This window comes from Staurois parvus, unplaced genomic scaffold (assembly GCF_062004578.1).
Source record: "Staurois parvus isolate SC_StPar_1 unplaced genomic scaffold, SC_StPar_1.0 ptg000361l, whole genome shotgun sequence".
Classification (NCBI taxonomy): Eukaryota; Metazoa; Chordata; class Amphibia; order Anura; family Ranidae; genus Staurois; species Staurois parvus.
Genome location: NW_028318157.1, coordinates 85,468 through 102,264, shown reverse-complemented (window position 1 = coordinate 102,264; position 16,797 = coordinate 85,468). Strand labels below are relative to the sequence as shown.

Here is a 16,797-nt window from a genome sequence, read left to right as displayed (position 1 = left end):
CTGGTATATACCCTTTCAAGCAGACTATGCAATAAATAGGGATATTTAGTTCACACATATTGCAATACATGCTTAAGCTGGCCAACTGCGTCAAAGTAATCCCTCTATGGCCAGTCCTACTCTGCTCTGCCTACGCAAATACTACTGTGGACACAATGCTAGCATAGGGGAAAAGACACAATGGGAGAGAGCTACAAGGTTCAGGTCTGGCTACTGACCCAACAAACAAGAGATACCTGTGCTCAAATCCCAAAAGCTAGTGCATGCATTTATCCATCAGGTGCTAAGGGGGTGTAACCACATATTAACACTAGAAATTCTGAAGGACCCTCTGCACACTGGTATATACCCTTTCAAGCAGACTATGCAATAAATAGGGATATTTAGTTCACACATATTGTAATACATGCTTTTATGCTGTGTAAACAAACACTTTTAGCTGTAGGTTTTTAAAATGTCTAGGTGAGACATGAACATTTTAGAGTTGGACACTGAATACAGCAGGCCAGGTGAAACCCAAACAGTATTTTATTTAATATATATAAAAAAAAAAAATGTGGGGGGTTTCTCCCCAGACAGACATGTTTCTGAAAATCCTTTAACGTTACATGAAAAAAATATATATATATACTTAACAAATGAGTTTGATGCATCCTTACAGAATTGTTTTCAAGCCGGTTGGCTTTACATTGTCCTACGGAAATTAAAGCTCCCTTTGAACATAAATAAACCCCCCAAAAAATAAAAAAAATCTTTAAACTGAATTGGCACCTGGAGGTTAATTTACTAAAGGTTGTTCACTTTACAAGGGAGGTTTCTCTTGGCTTTGTGGTGAAAAAGCCATGTATAAACACACTCAATCATGTGAAAAGAAAAAAGGTAGGAGGAAAAAAAAACAAAACAGCACGCACACACAGGTATTTTTGCTTGCATGTGATTGGATGATGGAAGTCAACAGAGCTTCTTCCTAATCACTAAGCCAAGGGAAAATGCTCTTGCAAAATCAACCTATTTGCCTTTAGTAGATAAACCGCTATGACTCCAAAGAATCAGGGTTTCAAACAAATCCCAACAACACATAAGTAAAAACTTCCATACCAGCCTGCAAAATGAAATTGAAAAAGTCTCAGCATACTTGTAGCACAATAGCCAACACAGTCATAAAAAGAAATGAAAGCCTGGCTTGAGTGCAATACCCAGGTTTCATCTGCTGGTGTCAGTGTTGCAACAGCTGATGGTAGGACAAGCCCATCAATAAAACAAGTGGAAAAACATAAAAGTCACAATATTAGTTTGATCATGAGTTTTTAAAGGCTTCTTCTTTAAAGGTTAGCAGGTTATCACATTAGCCTGCAGAGAAAAAAAAATTTTTTTTTGGATCATTTGTGAAACACCCAAGTTCTTAAATGTGATCTATCTGAAAAATAAGGGATACACTGATCAGCCTGAACACAAGGCAACAGTGGCCGGTAGTCCCTGTATGGTCTGATAAAATTCTATCCCAGTAGGTCACTGTTTCTGCTGCACGGCCTCCTTCCTTGCTGCGTCCTGAAGTAACTGAGTGTCCACCTCATCAGCCGGAAGCTGGACATAGCGTACCACTGAGCCCCGGATGAAGCAGTTCTTCACAGACAGCTGTTCAAGAAAGCAAAAGGGCCAATATAAAATAGAAGAAAATCAAATTCTGGTTCAGGATGCTGAGCCAAGATAAAGATATGAAGCAACACAGCTGCAGCAATGCATATAGAGATGTTCCTGGCTACAAACATGTAGCACTTGTAGAAATGGCACCCTAGAGTGCTGGATGGAAGCCTGGACTGTGATTTAACTGCCATCCTGAGAGTTCACCAGAGAGGAAATGTAATACAATATGTAAATTGTTTCTAAAATGCGTGAGGATCATCTGCGTCTGGCTGCAATAGAGTTACTAATCCAGGAAAGAATGAAATCAGAACTCCTGGGTCAAGACAGCCAGGTAACTAACCCCCCCCCCCATTATAATGGCCCTTATAAATCTAATCTCCTTCACAAAAGTACAAGGAAAGGCTACAATACTTCTGGTGAGCATTAGAAGTAGAAGGCACCTATGTCCCTTATGGTAACAGTGGCTCTGTTTGTTCATTAAAGAATATTAAACCCAAAAGCAAAAAAATGTATATTTCAGCTTGCCAATCCTTCGATGTAGTAGCTGCAATAGTTTTTTGTTTTCCCTGGTTATCCAGCTAGTAACACTTCCGGTCTTAGTGTGTCTGCACTTTGGATGCAGTAATAAAATAAGACACCTTTGGACAGCAGCATTGCCAGTCTGCGTAGAGGGAATTGTTAAAAGCACTAGCAGATTTAGATGGATTTGACTGACAAATTGAAGCTGAATGCCACACTTCATAAGTAGTTACAGCACACCGTTTTGTTCCTTTTGGGATAAAGGTTTTACATAAATTAATAAAAAGCAGACCATTGTATGCACGCCTCTCAGTGGTATATGGTTTGTCTTGACAGCTTGGTCTGTCAAAGCAAGTTGAAAAACAGACTTACTGGCTGGATCAACAGGTGAAAAGAAAAAAAAAAAAAAAAAAAAAAAAAAAACCCCACACACCACAGCCACCATATCGAAGAATTCTTAAACCCAAAAACAAAATGTATTAAATTGTGGCTTAACAAATGTATTTTTTTGGTTTAATACCACTTTAAAAGTAAGGCCTACAATAGACAGTGGCCACACACTAAGCCACCTCTGTCCACTTCTGTGTGAATAGGCTTTCAAAAGAATGTTTGGTGTGGAACATACGGCTTGAAAGCTTCAGGCATTGTATTAGTATGGACTCAGGAATTAATAAATATACCCCTATGGATGGGCTGATAGTTGTGCATGGGCAGCTAGAAAAACTGGGACTCACCATATGCGGATATTTCTCCGGGTCTGTCACACTGATATCTGTCAGTTTGATGTTTAGGTACTAGAAAAATACATGCAGAAGTATAATGTCGCATTAGCATGGATTACATATAAACAGAAAAACAAAAGAAATTAGAGGTTGCCATTGAGGGCTTCTATAGTTGACTGGCAGTCACGCAGATCCTCTGCCTACAGTACTTTCTAAGCCAATCGGCTATATAAAAACAAATATTATATATATATATATATATATATATATATATATATATTTCTAACTTGCTACATATATGCTCTAGGCTACAGTCCCAGGAACAACTGAAGTCAGAGAAAATTAGCTAAGTAGCTTTCATAAATAGATCAGTAATTCTAGCCTCATTTCATATTGGGTAAACTAAATCCAAACTTTTTTTAGCTGTTTTGCATAGGATAGGGCTTCATTTACATGGCTGCTGAGGCCTGTAGCCCGTGAATGAGCTGTGTAGTTATGTGGCTTGAGCTGCCAGGTGCTATGTGAAAGCAGTCCATGTTTTGTGTATAGGGATGCAGCAGCCCTTTCATGGACTACAGGCCCCAGTGCCCATGTAATGAGATCTAGGGGATGGTTATAACACCTGTCAGATTTTGCCATCTATGTCCTGGGGGGGGAAAGGGGGGGGGGGTCCCATAGCCACAACAGGAAGAGGAAATCACTCCAAAGTGAGTAAAATCCCTGGTCACAAGAACTAGTGCCCCCGCTTGATGCTTGCCTGTCTATTCCTGTTCTGCTAATCACTCTCAAAACTTGGATTTTCTTTCACTTTCTATGATGATTGTCACCGGGACAAAGAGGGTGAATCTCCCTGACTGGGACACAGACCGCAATAAAACACTGACAGGTGTGCCGATACCTCTCCACTCCAAGACAAAACGTTTGGCTTTCAGTTATGGGCTTGTTCACACTACAACGCGGCAAGGTAGACCCATGGTCCTGGGCGGTTACCCGCACTCCATTTTGGTCGCAATGCCTTTGTGATCTGCTGCAGGGGTTAAAAGTTAACGACATGCCAAATGCAGGTCGCAATCATACTGCGTTTACCTGCTCCAAATCGCATGGTAGAAAGCAGTTGCCATGCGTGCCAAAAAGTAGCACATGCACTACTTTTGGTGTGGTGCAACTTCAGTCCATTCAAATGAATGGGCTTGAAATCTCACAGCACAGAGCCACACATGAATTGCACAGGAATGCACAGCACGTTCCTGTGCGATTCAGCTCGGGGCATGGTGTGAACTGGCCCTGAATGTTTACTTGTAAAAGAAAGACTGCAGACCTATAACCAAAATAAATATCCTAAACCAGATATCATCATCTTGGACTTCCTGGGAAACCATTATACATGTCTATTAAAAAGGACAATGCAATAAACCATACTTCAAATACAAGCAGAAAAAGTTCTTCAGTCTTACCTGGTCAACTGAGTGTAGTGTACCGCAAATACTGAAATATGAGAAAAGGTATTAGTTCCAAAGCAGCAAAGGTGCTTTAATGTCATTTTCACATGTGAAGCTTTGCATCATCACAAGAGTGTCACATCACTACCCTTTACTACTGGGAGACATCGTGCAAAGTAAAAATGTCTGCTGCCATCTGGCCAAAACTCTCACACAGATCATTATTAGCTCCTGCCCCTCACATTTGCCTACTGTAAGGAACCACAAAACACCAGTACCTATAATAGAACCACCAAAACAAGCTGCAATAGAGCTGGAATCAAAATGTGCACCCTGTAAAGATGGTATTAACCTAAGTTCACACTTTTTGCAGGTTAAAAAAAAAAAAAAAAAAAAAATGCATTCATTATTTTGTTAAGCATTGCATCCACAATCAGCAGATCACAGGTGTAATGCCACAGTCCTGCAGACTATCTGTATATCTGAATGCCCGTACCTCCAATACGGGCGGGCAGTTACACAACGACAGGAAGCTCAATGACTACCTAGAGAGCTCAACAGCGGCCTGGTAGTTCATTGAAAACTACAAGCCAACAGCCGCAAAGGGTAGTTTTCCCATTCACAGAATACTGTGAATGAATTACATGTTTCTTTTAGATTGTGACATCCAGTGGGGAGGAGAGCGGAGGACGGTGCATCTGTAACATGTTATAAAACAACCACTTGCCCTCCAGAGGATTTACCCCCATTCCTGACCAGGCCATTTTTTGCTTTACATTAACTGACAATTGCACAGTCATGCAACGCTGCACCCAGATGAAATTTACGTCCTTTTTTTTTCCCCCATGAATTGCGCGCTTTTGGTGGTATTTGATCGCCTGTGCGGTTATTTTTTGAGCTATAAAAAAACAATTTTGAGAAAAAAAACAAAAACAAAAAAAAAAAAAAACAACATTTGGACTTTTTGCTATTAAACATGTTCAAAAATTTTAAATCAAATTTAATCAAAAATTTAAGCCAAAATGTATTCTGCTACGTCTTTGCTAAAAAAAAAAAAAATCCCAATACGTGTAAATTAATTGGTTTATGTGAATGTTATAGCGTTTACAAAATGGCGGTATAGATACTGGGATTTTTTTTTTGCCCACTAGTAGTGGCGACAATCAGCGACTTTTAGCGGGACTGCGGCGGGCATTCTGACACGGGAGGGGGAGGGGCGATCAAAGGCTGTGCACAGCCATCCCGAACAGTGTGCCCGAGCTGACAGGGAGGAAGACTGATTATAAACAAAACAGTCTTTCTCCCCATTGGTGATTGTCGGTAATCACTGGTCAGGACCCGGTGATGGACGTCCACGCGCCCCCTAGCCGGAAATGCAAAATCATGTACACATACACACGTGATTTTGCACACCCGTGCCACCGTGTACCAGTACATCTGCTATACAGCGGCGGGTAAGCGGTTAAAGGATAAGTTCACCTTTTTGTATGTATACATAAATGTTTTCCTTTCATTTCTATTTTAATGGGTTGTTATACAGGGTAAGAGTTTACATATACTTTAACTGCTACCAAAATCAACCATGTGACAGTGCTTGTGTTTGGTTAGCACTTAAGCAGGGCTTCTGCTCTTTTCTTCCAGCAGCCAAAGGGGAGAAAAAGAAGAAAAAAAAAAAAAAAAAACACCACTACTGTTACTGGAGGGTGGCATTAAAGTAGTACTAAAGCATATTTTTTCAGCAACCCACTGCTCATCAACTATGTACTGTACAGCACATTAACTATTTGCTAAACAGTTCCCAAACAAACACTCGCTTTTCAGTGTACTGTCTCAGTTCCTTGTATGCAGCTTCCCCAAACATCCTGCTGAGGAGAGTGCACACATTACAAGGCCAGATTTATTCAGCGGGACAGATCTTGCGCCAGCATGAACACACCCCCAATGTTATTTATTTTGTATTTACGTAGTAATCTCAGGCTGCATGGGTGTGCAGGCAAAGGCAGCATCAGCATATTCCCCTATAGTTCACTGGCAGAAGCAAGCACAAGAGCCACCATAGAAACAGACGGCGTGGCAGAGCTCAGGGGATAAGCAAAAGTAGTATGCCCAAAGCTTTCTTTGGCCATAGTTCTCTTTAGGGTCGCAGGAGTACACTTACTTTTGAACTCCCGTGCCCAGAATCAGCTGGCAGGGGATCCACCCAGATGCCTGATCCTTATCTGGCTCAGGCTCTCCCTTGCCCACGGACAGTCATTGCTCTCAGCTCAGAGTGGACTGAGAATTGACCGGTTGGTGATGAAGGTTTAGTTCTCAGGCCTCGATCCAGCAGGGGACAACTGCAGCATCACATCTATTCTGCAACCATATAGGTATGCATGTTTTTTCCCCTTTTGTTTTGTTTATTCCCACACTTTTCCTTTAACATCATAATATCAATATAAAGATGTTAAGATTAATTTTTCTGTGTCTCTGCACGGACAAAGCACAAATTCACCTTTAAGTGAAATTCTGTGTGTCACCATGAATTTTCCAAGGATATAGCTCTATGGGAGGGTGAAGAATACAACAAAGCCATCAATGAAGAGAATACTCACCTCAGGTCATTCTTCAGCTCCACTACAACATCCTTACCCACAAGTGATTTGAAGAAGGAGTAAAACAACTGCAGAAACAAACAACAATGCAGACAAATTAATGTCAAATATTTCAGAATGTTAAAAATAGCTTAAAGTATACATACGTAAACCCTCACCTTCTAAAAACAACCCAGTAAATTTAAAATAGAAATGAAAGGCAAAATATTTGTGTATACATATAAAAAATAGTGGTGCACCGAAACTAAAATTGTAGACCAAAACAGAAAATTCAGGATGCCCTAGGCCAAAACAGTTTTTTTATAAATAATTGTATTATATTTGACTTTTTACTTATTATGAATTTAAAATATACAATCCAGTAACAGAATATTTTTTGATAGTACTGAAATATATATAAAAATTAAAAACTTAAATAGAGGCGAATTTGCATTGAAGTCAACGGGACGCGATTTAGCATTGAAGTTAATTATCTGAACCTGTGCCGATAACCCTATTTTCAGCCAATAATTTTTGGTGCCAGATAGATTGATGCTTCACTTCTCCATCAAGACCAACACCACCATCAGTCCCTCCCCTCAAGCCAGAATACTAGGTGTCATCCTAAACTCCAATCTATCCTTCCAGCCCCAAACGCTGACAAACTCATGTAGACGTCACCTCCTCAACATCTCCAAAATACGACCGTTCCTAACCTCGGAAACCACTAAGCAACTCATTCACTCCCTCATCATATCACGACTCTATTACTGCAACTCCCTCCTCATCGGCTTACCCCACTGCAGGCTATCCCCGCTTCAGTCTATCTTGAATGCTGCGGCCAGACTCATCCACCTTACTAACCACTCCGTATCCGCCACCCCTCTCTGCCAATCCCTCCACTGGCTCCAGATTGCCCAACGGATAAAATTCAAAATGCTAACATTGACTTATAAAGCTGTTCATAAAACTGCCCCAAACTACATCACCGATCTGATAACCAAATACCACCCAAAACGTACTCTCCGCTCCTCACAAGACCTCCTACTCTCTAGTTCCCTGGTTTCCTCCTCCTGTGCCCGTCTCCAGGGCTTCCCCCATCCATCAGACTATCACCTACTCTCCTCACCTTTAGGTGCACTCTGAAAACCCATCTCTTCAGGGAAGCCTACCCCGCCCTCAGCTAATTACTGAACTCCTCCACTATTCCTACCACTCCATCCCCCACAGCTATTTCCTCCTGTACCACCATCCCCTCCCTCCTAGATTGTAAGCTCCAAGGAGCAGGGCCCTTGAACCCCTCGTGTATTGAATCATATTGTTATAGTACTGTCTCGTGTATAATGTACAGCGCTGAGCAAACTGTTGGCGCTATATGAATCCTGTATAATAATAGTAAAGATAAGTACCTTTTTTTCCCCAGTTTTATAAGTGATCACACACCCTCTAACCTCCTTATGCAGCTGAGAGGTGGGGGGAGGAGAAAAAGCAGGACACTAATCTTCCCAGTGAATTGCTGTCACTTCCAGCACTCCCACAAATTTGCCTCTTATCTTTCATCTCCTTGTTTTTTTACTCACCATCCTATAAATGGATGCCCAGCCTAGTCACTCTACATAGTGCTTTGGTCTTGTATTTCCTTTATGTTCTCCCTCTCACTTTTTTTTCCCCTTCTCTCCGGTTCTACAATATCTCCTTTTCTTCCTTGATGCTAGGTACCTCCTAGGCCAGGGGTGGGCAAACTTTTTGACTTGAGGGCCGCAATGGGTTCATATATTGGACCCGGGGGCCGGACCAAGAGTAGACTTGCTTTAACAACCACTACTTACTGTGTAGCAGGGGAAAAGATGCAGGCCGCACAATCGCCACCAGTCACCAAATGAGACTGCGCAGTGCTTTCTTATTGGCTCAATCCGTACTCCCCCACAGCCCCGCCCCCCACTAGCTGCTGGCCGGCCCAGCCACTACCATGCCATCCATAGTAAGTATAGTTATATTCCCCCATAGTAAGCATAGTAATTAATCCCCCATATTAATTCATCCCCCATATTAATTCATCCCCCATATAGTATTTCATCCCCCATATAGTATTTCATCCCCCACAGTACTATTCCCCCCCAAGTAGTAAGCCAAGTCCACCCTGTGTCAATTCACTTACCTTTGCTCCGTGCGTTCCTCTCGCCGTGTTCCCGCGCCGTTCCAGTCTTCAGGGCGGACTGTGAGAGGAGCCTAGCTCCCCTCACGTTCGTCACGCTGCCCCACCTACACACATCCTGACAGCCAATGTTTGCCTGCCCTGGCTGTTTTTTTTTTTTAATCACGCTCCGCGGGCCAGATTAAAAGGTCCGCCGGGCCGTATACGGCCCGCAGGCCGTAGTTTGCCCATTGCTGTCCTAGGCATTTCTTGTTTACTTGGTCATTGCCATATTAGGCTGCTTTTACACTGGTTCGCCTCAAAAATGCTTGAAAAATGACTAGTGTTTTTCAAGCAGAACATCCTGGATATCCGACTTACTTTTGTTGCTCAAATTGGGAAGATTTGCACGTTTGAGTTCACAAAAAAAAAAAGGTATTAAAATACCGTCAGTTATCAAGTCATGTGGTATTTTAGTAGTGAAAACCATTCAGCGTTAATGTTTCAGCTGTCAGTAGTGTTGAGCTCAGTTGGGATCAGACATGAGTCCAAACCAGCCTAAGCAAGGGGTGTGCACACATGGCTGCAGGGCAGGGAATGCCCTGCCACCTATGATTGTCTGTCGGCTTTGACAACATCATGATTTGACAGTTCAGGTGGGTTCTGACTTGTGCCCAAACATGCCCAAGCTCATCACTTGTTACCAGAACAGGAATAGGAGGGAAAATCTTCTAATGGACACACATGATGTATTGCAAACTGTCTAAAAGGGGACTTTTGTTTACTTTGGAGAGAAAATTCACCCCTTGCTTCCTGTTTTTGTACAGGACAGGAAGTGAAGAAAAATCAATTCAAAGGTTTCCCAAAACAGTTACATTCAGGAGATGCTGTAAATGATAAGGATCACAGTCACTTGTCTGCTCAACTGAAGTATCAAGCAATCAAATGGCTGGTGTAATAACTGATCACATGTACAACACCATGGCAACTGCAGATCAGACAGAGGCCAAGATGGCAACTTGCTTGGCTGTAAAGGATAGGGGCAGTGATAGGCATGTTATACCTAAAGGAGGTCTTCTTCCCTTTATAGAGATGAAAGTCAATTTCAGCCTAGACATGCAGTCCATGCGCACTTTCCAAATCCCATAACCCATACTTCTCACCCAGTCGAAAAACTTCTCACGTCCCATAATATAGATAGAACTCTGTCCACTATTTATGTTAGGCTGTAAAGGTACTTGCAGCACGACATGAATTTATCTTGCTTGGCAAAAAGATACCAATTCTAACCGAGGACGACTGGACTGAGGGGCCTTCAACAATATATTCCTCTTATTATCTCAGCTAAAAACAGATTTGTACAATTAACATTTCTCCATAGAGTGTATTATACGCCCCAGAGACTGATGGCCATTTACCACACGAATAATGAGATTTGTCCTAAATGTTGCCGGGAGGTGGGAAATTTTATACATATGGTCTGACCCTGCTCATTGCTCCAAACCTTTTGGAGAACAGTGGTTGCTGACAATGTGATTAGTGACATCACCATAGCCATGGATCCCTTGATTTTACTACTGGGTGTAACCGATAACTTGCCCACCACCACTCACACTAAATTGTTTAATTTTTATGCCACATATTATGTAGAAAAACGTATTTTGTCGAAGTGGAAACTGACGGAACCTCCAACGGTCTCTGCATGGCACTATATGATCAACACCACTTTGCCAGTGTACAAGTTAACCTATATGGGGCATAACTGCCCTAAAAAGTTTGACAAGATATGGTCATCCTGGGTTGAAGCTAGGCACCTCACGATGTGATACTCTGACTCTAGGCCATTTCCCTTTTTGTTGCTCATTTGCTTCTGTACTCAGGATCTCTTCAGGGAATCTCTGGATATAGGCCCTTCCTAGCTGTACACCCCACTCGTCTATCCCACTCTCCCTGCCATCCGTTTCCCCCCCCTTTTCCCTCTCCAATCCCTTCCCCCATACCCCTTCCTTTTCCTTCTCAGACATTGGAACAAGGTGAGGATAGCTAGTGTGCAATCTGTCTCGTAATTCTGTTTTTGAAGCTCATGCTCCTTGTATTGCTAATACGATTCAAATGTACCTTGGTATAATGTTTCAATAAACATTCCTTCTGAGAAAAAAAAAAAAAAAAAAAAGACTACATTTACAAAAAAGAAAATCGGCTACTGTAAAAACAAAAAAACAAATACGAGCACAGTGCCTGGAGCTTCAGGCATCATCCTGGTTTAAGTCTTTTAAACTGGAGACCGGTCTTAGAGTGGTTAAAATGAAACCCTCCAGCTGCACGCTGTCAAGGCTGACAGGACTTCCATCCTCACCCAGTCTTCCTTCCGGGTCTGCGGGCTCTGACTGTTTGAATGGCAGAGCCGCTATGATGTCAGTCCCACGCATGCGCACATAAGCACATGACCGCATCACAGTGCTCTGAAGGGACAGCAAACTCAATATACTGTTGCTTCAGAGACCAGTGTGCCTGCACTAGTGATGTTACTGGATATAAAAACACATGAATATCTCCTCAACAGTGCACATTCAGAAGATATTCATTCTACCTACAAATATACTTTGTAGCTTTTACCTACAGGTAAGATAATAAAGTGACATTTCCTAGAACTGTCACGGTATAGGGTCCTGGTTAATCCTCTCATTAATGTCCCCAATATTATTTATTAATTCCCTCATTAATCCCTTGTGTCTAGAGGAAGTGCATCCTCCAATTAGTATTCTACTCCTGTGTGCCAAAGGCCCCTAGCTGTAATTATCGCGCCCCCTCCACAAAAGGTCCCAAATTCAATTAGTGTATCCTCCCCACTGTTATCCTGTTTACAGCTGCAAATTCAAATATTGTGTCTCCTTGTCCATCCTGTCTTGTGCCCAGATGTCCTACATCCCTAATTAGTGCCTTACTTTTGTATTAAGGTATTCTCCCCACTGTTATCCTGTTTACAGCTGCAAATTCAATTGTGTTTCCTTGCCCATCCTGTCCAACCAGTCTTTTGCCTAAATATAATATCCTCCCCACTGTCCTCCTGTTTACAGTTACAAATTCAATTACTGTATTTCCCTTCCTGTCCATTCTCTCCATTGTCATCCAAAATGTCCCTAAACTCAATTAAGGCAGTCCCTCCATTGTTATCCTGCTAATGACCCCCCCTCTACCTCTCGTCCTGCTCGGGGTTTAAGAGGTCAGTGCTGGCCGCTCCTATTGAGCCATTCTGCTGTGCAGCCACTGAGGGACCCAGCTGCGGCTGGACTCTAGTGGCCCAGGTTCTGCCTGGGACCCCCCAAGCCTAGGGGGAAGATCGCCTGCCACCTTATCCGAGACCCCAGTCCAGGGGTAGGTTGCCCGCCTGTTGCCCTAGACCCCAGTCCAGTGGTAGGTTGCCCGAGACCCCAGTCCAAAGGTAGGTTGCCCGCCTGTTGCCCGAGACCCCAGTCCAGGGATAGGTTGCCCGCCTGCTGCCCGAGACCCCGGTCTGAGGTGTAGTCACGGAGGGAGCCCAGCTGAGGCGGGACCCTCATGACCAGGCTCTGCCTGGGGGGAGGGATCGCCTGCTTGTTGCCCGAGACCCCAGTCCAGGGGTAGATCGCCTGCCTGCTGCCCGAGACCCCAGTTCAGGGGTGGATTGCCTGCCTGTCGCCGGGGACGTCAGCCTAGAGTGGAGATTGTTTGCCTGCTGCCGAAGACACCAGTCCAAAGGGGGGGGGGGGTTTGAAGAACGCACAAGCCAGCCTGCCTGAGACGCCTCGCCTGTCCCGGACCTCCATACAGGTATCTGTGTCTTACTTTCTTATCCCTGGGGGACCAGACACCCTGTTGGATCCGTGGGCACATGCTTTCCCGTTTTACCTGAACTGCTTCTGGAACAATTCCGTTTTACCCGAACTGTTCCTGTGATGACCCTTGCCCCTTGTGGGATTACCACCTGCCACAGAGACATTTCCTTTGCCCTTGGTGCTGGTCTACAAGTATCTTAGCCCCTCCTCGCTGTCACCCACCTATTGGCCAGGACTCGTCCCTAGTTAGCGCACAGATCACTCTTCCTGCCATTTCCCCATCGATTGCTGCATGGCAGGCCTTTTATCACTCTGAGTAGATGTCATGTGACAACCTCCATGTCATGCCATGCAGCAATCAATGGTGAGCTGTGTCCTCGGACACGCCGCATCACTGATCAGGGTAAAGAGCCAATGATGTTGACTCTTTACCATGTGATCAGCTGTAACTTTCATGTAAGGGCTCATGTACATGGGGCGTTTGGAAAACTCTTCTGAACAATGGAAACTGACTGCTGGAAAATGTAGGCCAGTTTAGCCACGTTTGCAAACCGCGTTTAGAAGCGGTTTTAAAAGATAACCTCAGGAGACCTCCCAAAATGCACCGAAAAAAACAGTAAAAAAAATTAACTATTTGAGACATTTTGAGAGGAAGAGAGCAGTAGCAGAGAGCAGTATGTGTTGAGATGACCTGTCTTTTCTGGTTGTATTCACTATGGATCACATCATGGGCATAATGCGGCACGTTCTACCATTTTTTTCCTTCACAAGAAACCTGGAACTGACTGCGCTGGTGTACCGGGTCCATTTGAATACATGGAAAACACTTTGCATGCATTTTTGATGATGAAAAAAGACTCTGGACAGCATCTGGACATGAAACAGTTCTAAAAGCGGTTAGCCGCATCTACAAGCGTTTGGCATTTGAAACGCCGGTAAAATATACTCCTGAATGCAAGCTTGATGCGTTAAAAAAAGAAAAGAAAAGAAGACTGTAAACGACGATGTGTACATGGACACATGGGAAAACATTAGGGAGAGTTCAGGGGCTGCTGAAAAAGAAACCCAGAAAAGCTCCTTAACGTGAGTTTATCAGCTTCCGTGTACATGAGCCCTAAATCAATTAATTTACACATACTGGGAATTTTTTTTCAGCAAAGACATGGAGCAGAATACATTTAGGCCTAAGTTTATGATGAAATTTGATTTTTAAAATTTTTTTACTGGACACGTTTAATCACTTGCCTACCGGGTACTCCTACCCCCTTCCTTACCAGGCCAAATTTTCAGTGCTGTCGCACTTTGAATGACAATTGCGCGGTCATGCAACATTATATCCATATGAAATTTTTATCATTTTTTTCTCACAAATAGAGCTTTCTTTTGATAGTATTTACTTGCTGCTGGGTATTTTACTATTGGCGCTATAAACAAAAAGAGGGCAAAAAAATTTTGCAAACAGGTAATTTTTCTCCTTCACTGATGTGCATTGGTGAGGCTGCACTGATAGGTGGCACTGACTGGCACCACTGCTGGGCACCGATCATCAGTGCCCTGATGATTGGTGGCGATCCCTGCTCTGACAGCGTGAGGAAAGTGCAGCAGAGAACTGGCAGTTGCATTTCCCAGTGATCAGCGTGTCATTGGAGACGGCTGATCACGTGGTAAAAGGCTGCTGTGATTGGCCTTTTACCACACCACATGATCGGCTGTGTCCGTCATTGGAGACGGCTGATCACGTGGTAAAAGGCTGCTGTGATTGGCCTTTTACCACACCACATGATCAGCTGTGTCCATAATACACAGAGATCGCTGGGGGCGCACAGGAGAGCGGGTTCTGGGAGAACATCATATGAAGGCCTCCCAGAACTGACCGGCCACAGAGCAGCTGTCATTTAGCTACCTGCGGTCGGCAACTAGTTAATAGCAAAAAGCCAAAAATTGTTTTTTTCTAAAAAAATTGTGAGTCTTTTTTGTTTATAGTGCAATGAATAAAACATACAGGCTATCAAATAACACCAAAAGAAAGTTCAATTCATGGGGGGAAAAAAAAAAAGACGTAAATTTCACTTGGATGCAGCACTGCACGACCACACAATTGTCAGTTAAAGTAACGCAGTGCTGTATTGCAAAAAAGAAAATGGCCTAGTCAGGAAGGGGGGGGGGGGGGTGGTAAATCGTCTGGAGGGCAAGGGGTTAAATACCACCAAAAGAAAGCTCTAGATGTCCCAAAAAATTGATAAAAATGTCATTTGAGTACAGTGTTGCACGCCCGCGCAATTGTCATTCAAAGTGTGACAGAGGTGAAAGCAGAAAATTGTCCTGGGCAGGAAGGGGGGAGCCCAGTATTGAAGTGGTTAATGTCCTCCTCTACACTCACTCTCCTGAGAAGCTCAGAGCCAACCTACCAACCCTAAACACGCGCCCCATATTGAACTGACAGGCTGAGTAAATGGCGAACTTGGTGCAACTACAAGTCCCAGCAATTCAATAGTCCACCACCTCATCAGACATCACCTGCGGCTTCGCGCTCTTACCATGGTGACGTCACCCTCCGCCGGTCAGAGCCGATCTCCTCTACAACCGCCTCAGACTCACTCAGCACAACCAGCACTTCACGTTTTGTGTTCAATTTCAATGCCGGCCACAAAGCCTCGCGAGAACTCGGGACCCAATCACAGGAGGTCTCATGTGTATTCTATTTCTGACACTAGAGAGGTGATTTGCTAAGTGTGTGCTGCGGCGCAAGGAGTCCTGTGGCGGCCATGATTGTGTAGTCGGAGAGAGGCGTACCCTAGTTTTGCATATTGAAACTTTCAATAAAAATCAAAGGCAAGTCACTGACTTTTTATAATAGAACTCAAAGTATTTCTTTATTGTTACATCTTCTCACTTCTGTAGAGAAAAAAATATCTGCATATGGGGACTAAAATGTAAGGTAAGACAAAAGTTTTTATTTCATTTTGTGTAGAAAAAGGGCGAATTCACACTATACAAGCCAGCGAATCGCAGAGCAGCCAGAGCGATCACCGATCCGGCCGCACTAGGGGCAGTGGGATGTGCAGTTCAGCGCATAACACTGCTCCTTGTTCAATTTTTGTACAACCTTTTTTTGAAGTGTACAAACGTACACTACTTTCACTGCAATGTTGGACGGCGTTGGGGTTACCACCTCGTCCCTTTAAGGCCCGTCACTCATCTATAGGACATGGAGAATAGCAGAGGTACATACCCTTAAGGTAGGCATGTCCAAAGACTGGCCCATGGGCCAATTGCAGCCCATGTTCCAGGTTAATATGGCCCCACAGGCAATTTGGCAATATCTAAAAAGGAAAAAAGTGCCTCTAAGTGCAATATGTGGCACATTTATTGAGGAACATAATGAGAAACACATGATGAAAACGAAAGACTTAGGCATATGTGGTGAAAGGACATGGTGGCATCCTCGATGTATACGCCATAGTAAGCGCTGGAGGAGACTCGGGATGTTCACAGGGAGCCGGCCGGCATGTGTGAGATCCAAAGATGGCGTCCGGAGTCCACCCTGGATCGCAGCGTTGACGTCAGCATGATGACGTAGGGATGTCCATCATGCAATGCGATGCGTTTCGGAGTATTCGCGAGGCCGATGAAAGGCAAAGCTGCGCTTCCTTCTCAAATATTGAAGGAAATCAGTGAGAGTAATTTCGCTTTTTTTTTTTTTTTTTTTTTTAGGGGGAGAAACAAGTACAGATTTAAAATATGTCATGACCAGAATCAGTCGCTCCTTTATCCATTCATTTTTTTTTGCCGCAAAATGGTCGGCCCTCACGCATGTTTACTTCATCAAATCTGGCCCTCTCTGAAAAAAGTTTGGACACCCCTGCCTTAAAGTGTATGTACACTGTAAAAATATTTTTTCTTATGTGCTCATATTTAGTCTGTTAAATATGCCATTGAAAGTGTTTTATT

General features: G+C 43.5%; 1 protein-coding gene across 1 annotated transcript; it reads right to left on the bottom strand.

Annotated features, from left to right (window-relative positions):
- Nucleotides 1-510: 510 nt before the first annotated feature.
- On the bottom strand, nucleotides 511-15,524 carry LSM2 (LSM2 homolog, U6 small nuclear RNA and mRNA degradation associated). The gene is made up of 5 exons (XM_089684884.1): nucleotides 15,384-15,524; nucleotides 6,919-6,986; nucleotides 4,340-4,370; nucleotides 2,898-2,957; nucleotides 511-1,635 (listed from the first exon to the last, which is right to left on the bottom strand). Exons 1-5 carry the CDS (start codon nucleotides 15,384-15,386, stop codon nucleotides 1,510-1,512), a joined length of 288 nt encoding a protein of 95 aa, XP_089541010.1. The 5' UTR covers nucleotides 15,387-15,524; the 3' UTR covers nucleotides 511-1,509.
- Between the last annotated feature and the right edge of the window lie 1,273 nt (nucleotides 15,525-16,797).